Source organism: Lithobates pipiens, unplaced genomic scaffold (assembly GCF_037356315.1).
Source record: "Lithobates pipiens isolate NorthernLeopardFrog02 unplaced genomic scaffold, aLitPip1_a1.2 Scaffold_10, whole genome shotgun sequence".
Classification (NCBI taxonomy): domain Eukaryota; kingdom Metazoa; phylum Chordata; class Amphibia; order Anura; family Ranidae; genus Lithobates; species Lithobates pipiens.
Genome location: NW_027507686.1, coordinates 72115336 through 72130461, shown reverse-complemented (window position 1 = coordinate 72130461; position 15126 = coordinate 72115336). Strand labels below are relative to the sequence as shown.

Here is a 15126-nt window from a genome sequence, read left to right as displayed (position 1 = left end):
TTAATGAGGTCAAACTTGACCTTTCCTATCAGCCAGCTCACTCCATGCTGTGAAATACAGTAAAAGCCTTATTGCTTTACAGTGGTGTCCCTTCCTCTTCCTATCTATATCCCGCTGTCTAGGAAATCAAAGATTGTGAATGATGGAGGAAATAGATGGAGGAAATATTTAAAAATACAATATAGGCAGTCCCTGGATTACGAACAAGCTAGGATCTAAAGGTTTGTTCTTAAAATGTTACTAAACCCACAACAGTAAAATCAGTCTGTATATGCAGTAAAGCATGCTTGTTATATTCACTGTTGAACCCAAGGGGCTAATCCTCTGCATTGTGTAAAAAGGCTGTTTGATCCTGTCTTCTCTGGTCCTCCCCTTCTTTCACAATCCCCAAAGCATCTTCTGATAGAACAGCGCCTTGGAGGCAAGATGCACATGCTCAGTTTGGTGTGTATTGCTAGAGAATTTTCTTTCTCTTGGGAGAGTGTATGTGACCAGCACAGGTGCAATCAGCACTGCCCAGACAGAGGGTCATTGGCCCTGAAGCCTCATAGAACAAGCTTTAATCAGACACTGATAGAAGTCCCAAGATTGCTTCAACTGCTGATGAGAAAAGGTAATTAGCAGTTGATATTTACTAAAACAAATGCATTTCCATGTCCTGTGTACTGTGGGAGATCAGATATAGTGAATGCAGGGTCCTGGGTTTAGTAACACTTTAAGTTGAACTTTTATGAAAATTGAAACAGGTACCTTTTTATTGTGTAACTCTAGCTGAAAAATTATTAACTGGGTGAACTGGCCATGCAGTGATGTGGTATTGCTGAAAGGTCTGCCGGACAGTAGATGGCAGCAGGTAGCGAGTAGCAAGATGGCCACACAGCAGTTTCTGGGACCAGCGTGACCAGGGCTCAAGTCCTGCGGGAACGCATGGGAACGGAGTTCCTGTACTATTTCCACAACAGGAAAAATGTCTCCTCTAGGGCCCATACACACCAGAAATATGGTGCGGGAAAGGTGCATTCCATGTGTATGTCTCACAACGTGCTTGAATGCATTGCCCTCGGGAGATGCGTACGGGTGCCAAATAAATGTTAATGCCTCCCGAAATGCACTTTGTAAACGCATGGCAATTTCTGCCACCAAACTGCATTTTACCACAGTACCAAGCAGCTGGTTGCGGCACAATCTGCAAGACTGCGAGCTGTGTGGTAGGTGCTACACCAGCAGCTGCCAACACAGCTCGCAATAGTAAGTGCCACACACTTGACCATTCAGGCATTGCCAGTAGGGGGCCCCTTGACAGCTTCCGCTTCGATCTACCTGCCAATCACAGCTAGCTGATTTGTAGATGAGGTCCCTGCTGCTAAGAGATTGTATTTAGTCAGACCTCTCGTGATGCACTCCTCCCCGCCGGCCCCTCCTGATTTTCTGTCTCCTCATCTCCCCCCCCCCAGTCTCCTGCATACTTGCTCTGTGTGTCCTGCTGAATCCCCCCATCCTCCATATGATGAGAGAACCCAGAGGAGGAGCACAGCTATTCTGCTCACAGGACATGCAGGGAGAGAGGTGAGCTGAGGGAGGAACATCAGTTTGGGGTGGTAAGCTGAGCACAATACCTGGCAAAGTTTAATGCCAGGAGAGAAGTTTATGTGGAAATATATGAAGGTTTGGAATAGCACCGAGTGTGTGTTGGAGCTCGGCAGAGTTTGCAGCCCCCCCAAGCTAACATACATCTCCTAAGCAGGAACACATCACTATGTCCCTAAGCATTCTGCCCAGATAATGTGCAGTTAATTTATGACCTTTCCTTTTAACCCTGTGTTATCCAAACTCTGTTCAATGAAAAGTGTAAACTCACCACATAAATACTCTATATACAAAATAAAATTCCCCAATAAAGATCAGAACACGATGTTCACATTTGCATGGAAGCACAATTCAATGAATGCTGATTATTCAGAGAATTACCGTATTTATGTTTATTGAGGATTGTTTTTTTTTTGTGTACTAACAGTTAATCTTCATACACACAATACGAAAATTGGATGAAAAATACCACTTTTGAAGCGTTTGTGCATATGAACGTATCTTCTTTTTTTTTTTTCCGGTGGGGGAGTGGGTCTTGGGTGGGAGCTCCCACACTTTTTTCCCCAGGACTTGACCCCTGAGCATGACATCACGTTGCCTCCATTCTTAAGTACGAGTCGTATTTAAGTCGGATGTTTGTAACTCGGGGACTACTTGTAAGGAGTTTGTAATGAATTAATCATTGATTTAAGAAAGCTAATTTCCACACTAACCATTCCTGATTATTTATACACAGTATAAAAAATAAGACGAGGAAATGAAGCAGTTAGCATGATTGGGCAGCACAGTGGTGTAGTGGATAGCACTCTTGCCTAGCAGTAACAAGGGTAGTTGGTTTGAATCCCAACCACGACACTACCTGCCTGGAGTTTGCATGTCCTCCCTGTACCTGCGTGGGTTTCCTTCATGTACTCCAGATTCCTCCCACATTCCAAAGACATGCAGGTAGGTTAATTGGCTTCTGTCTAAATTGGCCCTAGTATATGAATGTGAGTTAGGGACCTTAGATTGTAAGCTCCTTGAGGGTAGGGACTGATGTGAATGTACAATGTGTATGTAAAGTGCTGTGTAAATTGATGGCGCTATATAAGTACCTTAAATAATAATAATAATGATTGCCAATGAATAACAAGTTTAGGAAAATCTGAACAAGATTGAACATACCTGCTAACAGTCTATGTTCTATTAGGTTTCTGTAATGGAGGAAGTAAGGACCAGCAATGCAATTGGTATATCTAAAGCCAAAATTTTTGTTTTGGAGTAGGGTATGGTTAAAATCCCTGTGGAGTTTTACATTTTTGCCATTTGGGTTCCACTAAGGGGATTTCCATTCAATTCCTGTCCTGTAAAGGAAAGAGAGAGATCATTGTCACTGCAGCAGAAGTCCCAATTGAAAAATGTCTCCTCTAGGGCCCATACACACCAGAAATATGGTGCGGGAAAGGTGCATTCCATGTGTATGTCTCACAACGTGCTTGAATGCATTGCCCTCGGGAGATGCGTACGGGTGCCAAATAAATGTTAATGCCTCCCGAAATGCACTTTGTAAACGCATGGCAATTTCTGCCACCAAACTGCATTTTACCACAGTACCAAGCAGCTGGTTGCGGCACAATCTGAAAAAAGTAGTGCTTACACTACTTTTTCCACACTTCAGTGTGTTTTGCAGCCCATTGAAATGAATAGGCTGTCAAAACCGGAACATGTGGGACCACACAGAAATGTACGTGTTCCAGTGTGAATCCTCTCCTGATTAACCACTTGCTTACTGGGCACTTAAACCCCCCTCCTATCCAGACCAATTTTCAGATTTTAGCACTGATGCAATTTGAATGACAATTGCGCTGTCATACAACACTGTACTCAAATTACATTTTTGTAATTTTTTTTCCCCAAAATAGAGCTTTCTTTTGGTGGTATTTGATTACCTGTGCAATTTTTTTTTTTGGTAAAAAAAAATTAAAAAGTCTGAATTTAAAAAAATAAATATACATTTTTTTATTTTTTTATTTTGTTATAAAAATTTTAAAATGGATATTTTTTGTCTGTCATTGATGTACGCTGATGAGGCGGCACTGATGGGGATGATAGGTGGCAGTGATGGGCACTGATCGGTTACACTGATAGGCAGCACTTCTAGGTGGCACTGATTGGCACTGATTGGCATAAATGAAGCATAATTGCCTCTTCCGTTTCGGGACCAATGTCCCTTTAAGATGAGCCAGTGATCGGCTTTTTTTTTTCTCCTCCGCGGTCAGCGTGAGGAGAAAAAAAAACGATCACCGAGCTTTTGTTTTGATCATGTGATCAGCTGTCATTGGCTGACAGCTGATCACATGGTAGGGGCCGGGACCGGCCCCTTACTCGGATCGGTGATCAGCCAAGTCCCGGTGACTGTAGGGCGCTCGCAGGAAGTGTGCACAGGGGCAGGTCGTCATACGACGGCCTCCCGGGAATTCAGATCCGCGCTGTGGCCGTCATTCGGCCATAGCGCGGATGTCAAGTGATTAAAACTGTAAAATATTGTATTTTCCATCACTTTGATTCCCAGAGACAACGGTCACCAGAACAAATAGAAAGTTTGAGTCTTCCCAGTGGGGACACAGATATCCATAAGGCCGCGTACACACGCGCGGACTGTTTGCCCAACCTTGTTCGTCAAACAGTTTCGGCAAACAGTCCGCTCAAAATTTGCATGAGCGGACTTGCCCACACACGAGCGGACTGTTTCAACGAACTGTTTGCCAAACAGTCCGCTCAACTTTTGAAATGAACGGACTCGCCCACGTAAGGCGGAGGCAAATCCGCCCATTTCGAGCGCGTGTACAGGTAGGCGGGGCCCGCGAAGGAGACGTCGCGGGCTCCGCCGCCTTGAATGGGCTTAAAGGGGAACCCCAACGCCGAAAAAAATCGGCGTGGGGGTTCCCCCAAAGTCCACACCAAACCCTTGTCCGAGCACGCTACCCGGCCGGCCAGGAAAGGGGGGCGAGCGAGCGCGCCCCCCCTCCTGAGCCGTACCAGGCCGCGTGCCCTCAACATGGGGGGGTGCCGCGCGGCCCCCCCACCCCAAAGCACCCCCCCCTTGTTGATGAGGACAAGGGCCTCTTCCCGACAACCCTGGCCGTTGGTTGTCGGGGTCTGCGGGCGGGGGGCTTATCGGAATCCGGGAGCCCCCATTAAGAAGGGGGCCCCCGGATACCGGCCCCCCACCCTATGTGAATGAGTATGGGGTACAATGTACCCCTACCCATTCACCTGTGAAATAAAGTACAAAAAAAAACACAACACAGGGGAAAAAATATTTTATTGCACAGCTCTGGGGGTCTTCCGTCTTCGGGGGTCTTCTCGCCGGACTCCTCCGCTATGTGTGTGTAGCTCTTTTACTAGCGGAGGAGTCCGGCTTTCTTCCTCCCCGCCGCCGGCCTCTTCTCCCGACTTCGGGGGTCTTGTCCCCCTCTTCGGTTCTTCTGCCGGGCCACCGCGCCTTCTTGTAGCTCTTTTACAGGCGGTGGCCCGGTCTTCTGTCGCCGCTGCCTTCCGTTCTTCTGTCGCCGCCTTCGGTTCTTCTGCCGGGCCACCGCGCCTTCTTGTAGCTCTTTTACAGGCGGTGGCCCGGTCTTCTGTCGCCGCTGTCGCTGTCGCCGCCTTCCGTTCTTGTTCTTCTTCTTGTTCTTCTTCTTCTTCTCCAGGCGATGTTGACACGTCGCTCCCTCCGGCCGGAATGCCAGGGACACGCTCCGCTGCCACTTATATAGTGACAATGGGGCGGTGTCACATGGTATATGTCACATGGGTTGGTCACATGGTGACCCCGCCCCCTTACGATGTCATAGTCCCCATGTGACATCAACCCATGTGACCAACCCATGTGACATATACCATGTGACCCCGCCCCATTGTCACTATATAAGTGACCGCACAGCGCGGCTCTGGCATTCCGGCCGGAGGGAGCGACGTGTCAACATCGCCTGGAGAAGAAGAAGAAGAACAAGAAGAAGAACAAGAACGGAAGGCGGCGACAGCGACAGCGGTGACAGAAGACCGGGCCACCGCCTGTAAAAGAGCTACAAGAAGGCGCGGTGGCCCGGCAGAAGAACCGAAGGCGGCGACAGAAGAACGGAAAGCAGCGGCGACAGAAGACCGGGCCACCGCCTGTAAAAGAGCTACAAGAAGGCGCGGTGGCCCGGCAGAAGAACCGAAGAGGGGGACAAGACCCCCGAAGTCGGGAGAAGAGGCCGGCGGCGGGGAGGAAGAAAGCCGGACTCCTCCGCTAGTAAAAGAGCTACACACACATAGCGGAGGAGTCCGGCGAGAAGACCCCCGAAGACGGAAGACCCCCGGAGCTGTGCAATAAAATATTTTTTCCCCTGTGTTGTGTTTTTTTTTTGTACTTTATTTCACAGGTGAATGGGTAGGGGTACATTGTACCCCATACTCATTCACATAGGGTGGGGGGGCCGGTATCCGGGGGCCCCCTTCTTAAAGGGGGCTCCCGGATTCCCATAAGCCCCCCGCCCGCAGACCCCGACAACCAACGGCCAGGGTTGTCGGGAAGAGGCCCTTGTCCTCATCAACATGGGGACAAGGTGCTTTGGGGTGGGGGGGCCGCGCTCGCTCGCCCCCCTTTCCTGGCCGGCCGGGTAGCGTGCTCGGACAAGGGTCTGGTGTGGACTTTGGGGGAACCCCCCACGCCGATTTTTTTCGGCGTTGGGGTTCCCCTTTAAGCCCATTCCAGGCGGCGGAGCCCGCGGCGTCTCCTTCGCGGGCCCCGCCTACCTGTACACGCGCTCGAAATGGGCGGACTTTCCGAGCGGGAACAGTCCGCTCATTTCGAAAGTACAGCGGACAGGCCCACACACGGGCGGACTGTTCGCTCAAACACAGTTTCAGCGGACAGTTTTTCGGAATTTCCGAAAGACTTTGTCCGTCCAACTGTCCGCTGAAACTGTCCGCTGAAAGCCCACACACGAGCGGACTGTCCGCCCAAACACTGTTCAGCGGACAAGGTTGGGCGAACAGTCCGCCCGTGTGTACGCGGCCTAACAATCTGACAAGAATTTTAACAATTCCCTACTTTATCAAACACTAAAAGTAAGAAAAGTTTTGGTTTTAGATACACTGTAAATGTTTGTGGCTATGCAGGGGCTCTGAGCAATGGTTCAGTTTGTCCTGGGAAAGAATTTGCATTGTGATTAGATACATTAAAAAAAACATAAGGTGCATAGGTTAATTGTAAATTACAGTCCCGAATGTTAAATCACAGATTCAGCGTCAGAAATAGCATGTACAATTATATTTACTCTGCCAAACCCCCAACTAAAGATGGGACTGCATGTGTTTCCTATCATTTCTTAACCAAAAGGGGATATTGTTTCATTTTTGAGGACTGACTTTTTAGCTAGTGTACTGTATATACCAGTGTTTCTCAACTTTGTTTTAGTCAAGGCACACTTTATTATTATTATTTTAGGTACTTATATAGTGCCATCAATTTACACAGCACTTTACATATACATTGTACATTTACATCGGTCCCTACCCTCAAGGAGCTTACAATCTAAGGTCCCTAACTCACATTCATATACTAGGGCCAATTTACCTACCAGCATGTCTTTGAAGTGTAGGAGGAAACCAGAGTACCTGGAGGAAACCCACGCAGGTACAGGGAGAACCAGGCAGGTAATGTCATGGTTGGGATTCAAACCAGCAACCCTTTTTACTGCTACCCACTCCACCACTGTGCCACCCATTTAAAATTATAGAAAATCTTAAGGCTCCGTGTTCTGTAAAATGATTCTAATAGTTTTACATAATGCAGTAACATCCACACATAGGACACCCAACGTTAGAGCTGATTTTTTTTTTTCTTCCAAAGAAAATACACTTTTGCACACTAGTACTGACTAGTATTCCAATGTTTCTCTTCTCCCTCAGTTTCTCTCCATCACTCATCTAATGTGATGCCATGCTGAGGGAGAGAGGCAGAGGAGGGTCAAACAAGGATGCTGTGGAGTAGACAGAAATCCTCCATATCAACTGATGACATCACTGGTTGTTAGGATGTCAGTGTCTAGAAAGTCGTAATGGTGCCTAATGAATACCTGTGGCTTTGTGTAACTAAAAGGCAGGCTTCATCCACCCACCGCTTTGTATACAATTTTTGCTCAATTTTTAGGCATTTTGCTCAGGCACCCCTGAAGAAACCTCAAGGCACCCCAAGGTACCTGGACACCCTGGCTGAAAAAGGCTGGTATATACTGTATAATAATTCCACCATTGTTATAGCACTACAAATACAGTTGCTACCTATCAGGGTCACTTCTGCATATAAACCAGCTTCTAACCCCAGCTTGTTCAATTAAGCTTTGGCAATAAAACCTGGAAGCTGATTGGTTTCTATGCAGACGTGAGCCTGATTTTGTACTCTCCAGCTTTAGTAAATAAACCCCTGTATCTCCTAGTCTTGCAGCCCCAGCAGGGTGCCTCTCCTCTCTCTCCTCTCCTGATATTTCTCTGATAACGAAGGTTAAGCGCTGTCGCTGCACCGCTCCTTCTCAGCATTCCAGCCAACATACCTCTTGTTCCTGCATTCTCTGCATGCCTGGTGCTGTGAGTCTTCCTGAGCCCCCTCAAACACCACAATAGGAGAGGGGACACATTAAGAGCCGTTTGAAGAGAGACAGTGCACACAACAGGGAACTCCCACTTCAATTTTCAAGATCCTCTGTCGGGTGCTCAGGCTCAGCGTGTCCTTACACACCACAACACAAACAAGTAAAACGATTGAGCCGGCGGTTTTAATGGTTGGTTACATGAAGTGACAAGCACAACAGCTGACACATTTCCGCAACAGCCTTACACACGAGCGGATTTTCCGTTGAAAAAAACATGGATGCTTTTTCCGACGGAATTCCACTCAAGCTTGGCTTGCATACACACGGTCACACAAAACTTCTCTGCACTTTCGACCGCCAAGAACGCTATGACGTATAACACTAGAATGAGCTGAGAAAATGAAGTTCAATGCTTCAGAGCATGCGTTGAATTGTTTCCGAGCATGAATAGGAATTTTGCTCTCAATCTTTTGCTGGCGTGAATTCCACCAGCAGAAGTCCGATGGAGCATATACATGGTCAGAATTTCAGACCATCGGTCTTTTGTTGCCGGAATTTCCGTTCATGTGTATGGGGCATTAGTGTTTGCTACCGTGTTTCCCCGAAAGTAAGACAGTGTCTTACTTTCTTTTTATCCCCAAAAGCCCCACTATGTCTTACTTTCGGGGTATGTCTTATATTGGAAAAAAATTGTCTAATTTTTTGTTTTAACCATAAAATTAACATTTATTAACAACCTGAACAGTATTGTATTCACCACAAAACAGTTTTATAAAAGGAAGTGCCAAGAATGTCTTGTTACAACATTGCATAACATGTAAAACAATGAAAAATGGTAAGAACGAACAGTGGAATACTGGAGGATAAAACAGATTTATGTGTGATACAGTACCACCTGCTGTATTTAATCCAGTGTGACACCTGCTGATACCCACTGGGTTACATACAGCAGATGATACCCCAGTATGCCAGTGTGTATGTTTTACTGATGTATGATTAATACTGTGTGCATTACCGTATTTTAAGCAGGAGGCGGCAGTGACAAGTGCAGGGGACGGCGCGGTGACATATGGAGAGGGGGACGGCTCAGGCGTGGGCAGGAGGCGGCGCTCATTAAGATCAGAGGGAAATGGCAGACGCGGCGACGTATGGAGAGGGGGACGGTGCGGACGTGGGCAGGAGGCGGCGCGCAGCTAGATGAGAGGGAGGCGGCAATACCCCCGTGTTTCCCCGAAAGTAAGACATATGTCTTACTTTCGGGGTACGGCTTATATTAGCCGACCCCTCTGAAACTCCCGATACGTCTTACAATCGGGGGTGTCTTACTATCGGGGAAACAGGGTATGACTAAGGCTGTTGGCGAAGCGCGTCAGTGGTTCTGCTTGTCACTTCATGTAACCAACCATTAAAATCACTATATGGACTACCGAGTTGCCGGCTCAATCCTTTTACACATTAAGAGCACCTGTCTTGCTCAGCAGTAGCCTTGTCTGTCATCACAATCTCTGGCCCTGTTACCCACACTCTGCTGCACCTGTGATTTCTCCCCAGCTTTTCCAGGCAAGACAAAGAGGAATCGAGAGGTGAGTACATCCCGCTCCCATGGAAAAAAACACTTTGTTACTTCCTGGCCTGGCGGCCCATGATTTGTGAGCAGCTGGCGCTAAAACACTTTAGAAAAAAAATCCTTGTCAGTAACTCTGAACTGGGCAAGCGTAGTCTGGAGCCAGACAAGAAACTGTGGGGCTCAGCCTCAGATCACGCAGTGGGATGTGGCTTATATCCACACACCCCTCCGCATAAGTAGAGGCCGATCTCAGCAGTTCACTGGCTGGCTCCAGACTGCTTATACAAAGTTCAGAGTCACAGACAAAGATTTTTTTTTCTAAAATGTTTTACCATCAGCCACTCACAAGTTGCGGCCAGGCCAGAAAGTATTTGAAAGGGGGCACTCTGGAGGAGCAGGATATGAGGGGACCATAAGAGGTACACTGGAGGAGGTTGTAAGGGGGCACGCTGGAGAATGTAAGGGGACACTCTGGAGGTCCTAACTTAGTACCTCAATAGTGCCCCTTTACATCCTCCAGAGTGCCCGCTTAATACAGTATTACTAAGGAGACACTTGAAGATGTAATGGGGCACTTTGGAGGCACTAAGGGGGGCAAACTGGAGGATGTAAGGGGGCATTAAGGGGAAACTCTGGAGGATGTAAGGGGGGATTCTAGACACATTAAGGGGGAACTCTGGAGGATGTAAGGGGTCATTCTAGATGCATTAAGGGGGAACTCTGGAGGTAATAACTTAGTACCTCCAGAGTGCCCCCTTACATTCTCCAGAGTCCCCCTATACATCCTCCATGATAGCCCCCCCCCCCTTAAGGAACATGATCCACCGAGCACAGGTAAAATGCTTTGCAGGCACCTGTGAGTAAAAATAATAAATGCACATTTTATTTCCTGCAAAAATATGTACATTTATAATTTTTATTTTAATTGTGAATTTAGTCTTTAGCTATTGATTGTCTTTGTTTATAATAGGAGTCTCTGTCATGTTCCAGCTTCTTAGTAAATGCTCCCTCAGTATTTTTTCATGTCTTGTCAGTAAAAAAAAGTAATAGGGGGTTGCCATCTTTTAGCAGCCCCCCATCCTCAACAGGAGGAATGGTATATGAATAGAGAAGGTTATCAGTGCAGCAGGAGGGGAAATTAAAAAATGATCTTTTGTGGCTCTCACTGCAGAAGCTGAAAGCCGACATCCCCTGTTCCAGCTGCTGCAGTGAGAGCCACACAAGATTAGTTCCAGTTATTTCCCACACCCACTGCACTGATCCAGATTTCTGTTGCTGTTTGAACCCCCCTACAGCACGGTCGGCTTCCCTCCTTTCCTTTCCCGCCGGCAGCAGCTGCAGGAAGACAGGGATCTTCAGGGAAGGAGGCGATAAATACGTCACTTACTGCCCCTTCCTTTTCTTCTTTTTTTGTTTAAATTATGTTTATTGAACATTTTTAACATACAGTACAACACACAATAATTGTACACCAACCACCTCCCTCCCGTGAACTCCCCCCCCAACCCCATAACATGTGCAACATTCCATGCAGTATCGTAGTATGATCAATTTCGACCGCCTTGATGATAATCACAGTTATTTTCCCAGGATCGCATACACCATCTTCTTTGGTAAACAATGCTCTACTTGGTCACATCTGGCTTACATTTTAACTATGGTTTACGGTAGGTCTAAAATGCTGTAGTGCCTATATTAAAGTGTCCTCAGCATCAACCCAGCCCTGCCACACCTTCTCGAATTTCTTGGGACAGCCCCTACTTAGGTAGGTAGCTTTATAAAGGGGCAGCGCCATTTTTACAATATCTTTTCAGTAGGATACTGTTGGCAGTAAAGGCTTTTTCCAACATAATACAATGGCTTTATGTGCGTAAAACAAAGATAGAGATAGCACAACATAGAGCCCAAAGGAGCATGTTATCTCCTCCACCAGGCCTAGCAAACACACTGACACTGTAAGTGGGATAGGTAATTTTACTAAGGCTTGAACGGTACACAGGACCCCCCTCCAGAACTCCTGGATCCGCCTGCAGTGCCAGAAGATATGGTCAAAGTCCGCAGGGTTGGTGGTGCATCGCCAGCACTGAGCTGTGTCTGTACCATAGATGCTCCCAACCTTGCTGGGGTATAATATACTCTGTGCAGCAGTTTAAATTGGATGAGCCTATCCCTAGCCGACACTAGAGCCCCAAACGGATGGTCCCATATATCGTCCCAGTCATCTTCCCCGAAATCAGGTAAAAGTTGCTCCATGTGTCTCTGCATTTACAAAGCATCTTAGGCCTTTCCACAAACAGTTTTTTCGTTTTTTTTTTTATTGTCTTCACACAGTAAGGTTTCCAGAGGGGATGTCCCTAGCACCAGAGTATTTGACTGCCCCTTCCTTTTCAAAGTGAACACAGTGAGTGATCCATACCTGATCATGTGTTCATTCATAAATGGAGCATACAAAAACACCATCAACTAGTAATTGTGCTAATGCCTGGAGATACTGCATGGACAAGTCCACAGTCATCACAGCCGCCTGTCAGTGCCCATCAGTGCTTATCAGTTCTGCATATCAGTGCCGCCTATCAGTGCCCATCAATTCTACATATCAGTGCCAACTTAGTGCCCATCAGTGCTGCCTCATCAGTGCCCGTCAGTGAAGGAGAAAACAAAATGTAATAATCGAAACCCCAAGGGATGAGTGAGCTCCCCATCCATCCATACCTGTCTGTGACTTAAGTCTCCCCCTTCTCTCTCCTGCCTCTGAGTGAGTACACTAAGGTAAATCAGAGTTCTCAGAGCACCCCTTACATCAGAGTTCCCATTTACACCAGAGGCCACAGTGTTCCCCCTTACAGCAGAGTCCTCTTCGTACATCAGGGTTCCCAGAGCATCACTTATGTCAGAGTCTGCAAAATCCCCCCTTACAGTGAAAGGGAACTCTGGCTTTAGATGTAAAAGGTGAACTGTGTGGACTCTGATGTAAAGGGGGACTCTTGTTATTAAAGTGACACTAAAGGTACATTTTTTTTCTTAAAATACCAAACATGTCATACTTACATCCACTGTGCAGTTAATTTTGCACAGAGTGGCCCTGATCCATCTGTTCTGGGGTCCCATGGTGGCTCTTTTGGCTCCACTCCACAATAGATAACCCCCTCTGGGAGGCTCTCTCCCATGTTATACCTTGCAGGCACGCTCCCATGTCATACACTCGGGGTTCATAGCCGCCGGGTCATGACTCAGCCCCGCCCCGGGTTATTGGATTTGATTGACAGCAGTGGAAGCCAATGGCTGCTCTGCTATCAATCTATCCAATGAAGAGCCGAAAAACCGTGGAGAATGCAATGCGGGATCGCGCCAATGGAAAATCGGGCTCAGGTAAGTAAAAAAGTGGGGCTGGGGGGCCAGACACTACAACCTTTACAAAGGGAACCTTTACAACCCCTTTAACGTCATATGATTAGAAATGTTATTTAAATGCAAAATATATGTATAGTTTATACTGTAAAAAATAAATAAAAATGCTGTGTGCTGCTAAAGTGTTCGGATTTGATGAAAAGGTGGCAACCTCACCAAGGGTGCCTGAACAACAGTGCTGTTGAAAAAGTGACTGTGTCTAATAGGATGCAGTCGCTGTTTGGCTGATAGCTTTGTTGAGATGGGGGGCTTCACCCACAGTTTGAATTTCAGCTATTTTATCAGCCTAAATGAATGCTGTCTATGGCCAGCCTTAACCATTGTTATTGAAGTCAAATGCACATGTTTGATGTTTAAACATTCTACTTTTTACTACAGTATGCCTAAGAAAGACACACAAGAGACGACGACAACTTTGCGGATCACAGTTGGGACACAGACAGAGTGGCCTTTGATAGAGCGGGGATCCAAGGAGAGCTTAGACACGTTGGATGAAAATTTATTATGTGAAATTGACTCACTGAATGGTGAAACGGCCGATGTGATCACTGACTATGAGGAGGCACAAGTGGTGGATAAGGTGTTCCAAAGCCCAGCGCCAGAAGAGGCAGGAGCCGCTACAAAAAGCATTTCAGCTCTAAGACAAAACAAGAAGGAGTTGTAAGTAAATCTGTTATACAAGCTACAATTTGAATTACAGTTTACCCCAATGAAATGAGGTCTTACTATAACCACCACTGACATTTTAGCATTGAATGTCAGTAAGGCCTCCTTCACACTGGGGCGGTGCGGGCATCGGCTGTAAACCGGCGCTATTTTTAGCGCCGCTTTACCATAGTTTTAGCCGCGCTGCCCCATTGATTTCAATGGGTAGGAGCGGTGAATACACCACTCCTTCACCGCTCCAAAGATGCTGCTAGCAGGACTTTTTTCACCGTCCTGCTAGTGCACCGCTCCAGTGTGAAAGCCCTCCGTCTTTCACACAGGAGTGAAAGGGGCCGTTTTTTTCAGGGCGCTATACAGGCGTATTGTTAGCGCTGTAGGGGCCTTAGTAATAAAATAATGTAAAGTGTAAAGCCAAAATTTTACTATAGCTTTGAATTAGAGCTGCACGATTCTGGCCAAAATGAGAATCACAATTTTTTTTGCTTACAATAAAAAGATCATGATTCTCTCACTAATCTCACGGCATAAAATCTTTCACATTATACAAAAAAAATTGGGCTAACTTTACTGGTTAGTTTTTTTTAATTCATTAAAGTGGAATTTTTTTCCCCAAAAATTGCATTTGAGCAACTGCTGCGCAAATACAGTGTGGCATAAAATATTGTAACAACCACCATTTTATTCTCCAGGGTCTACTAAAAAAAATATATAATGTTTGGGGGTTCTAAGTCATTTTTGAGCAAAAAAAATAAAATAATGATTTTAACTTGAAACCAACAAATGTCAGAAAAAGGTTTTGGGGGTTATTTACTAAAGACAACTCCACTTTGCACTACAAGTGCACTTGAAAGTGCAGTCACTGTAGATCTGAGGGGGACATGAAAGGAAAATAAAACAAACAGCATTTTAGCTTGCACATGATTGGATGATAAAATCAGCAGAGCTTCTTTTCAGAGCTTCCCCTCAGATCTGTAGCGATCTACAGCGACTGCACTTCGAAGTGCACTTGTAGTGCAAATTGGAATTGCCTTTAGCAGGGGTGCCCAACCTGTGGCCCGCAGAGCCCTCTGATGTGGCCCCGCTACACACTTATCTGGAAGGGCGGGTCGGCAAGCCCAGATCGCGGGTTGCCAATCCACCATCCTAGAGCATCAGTGTTGTGATTGAAGCTGGAGTTGGGGGGAAACAAGCGGCTGCTGAACAGAGCCGCATAAGCCAACGCTTCCTGTATAGTGCCGGAGTCACAGGCAAAGTGATACAAAATACATTCTGCCTGGGACAGCA

At 46.6% G+C, this 15126-nt stretch overlaps 1 protein-coding gene across 2 annotated transcripts in view; it reads left to right on the top strand.

Annotated features, from left to right (window-relative positions):
- EML3 (EMAP like 3) overlaps window positions 1–15126 on the top strand; it is a 194898-nt gene that overhangs the window by 47964 nt on the left and 131808 nt on the right. For both annotated transcript variants that reach the window (XM_077455852.1, XM_077455850.1), the window contains exon 4: window positions 13555–13836. In XM_077455852.1, coding sequence (XP_077311978.1) covers window positions 13555–13836 — 282 coding nt within the window. The remainder of the gene's footprint in view (window positions 1–13554; window positions 13837–15126) is intronic.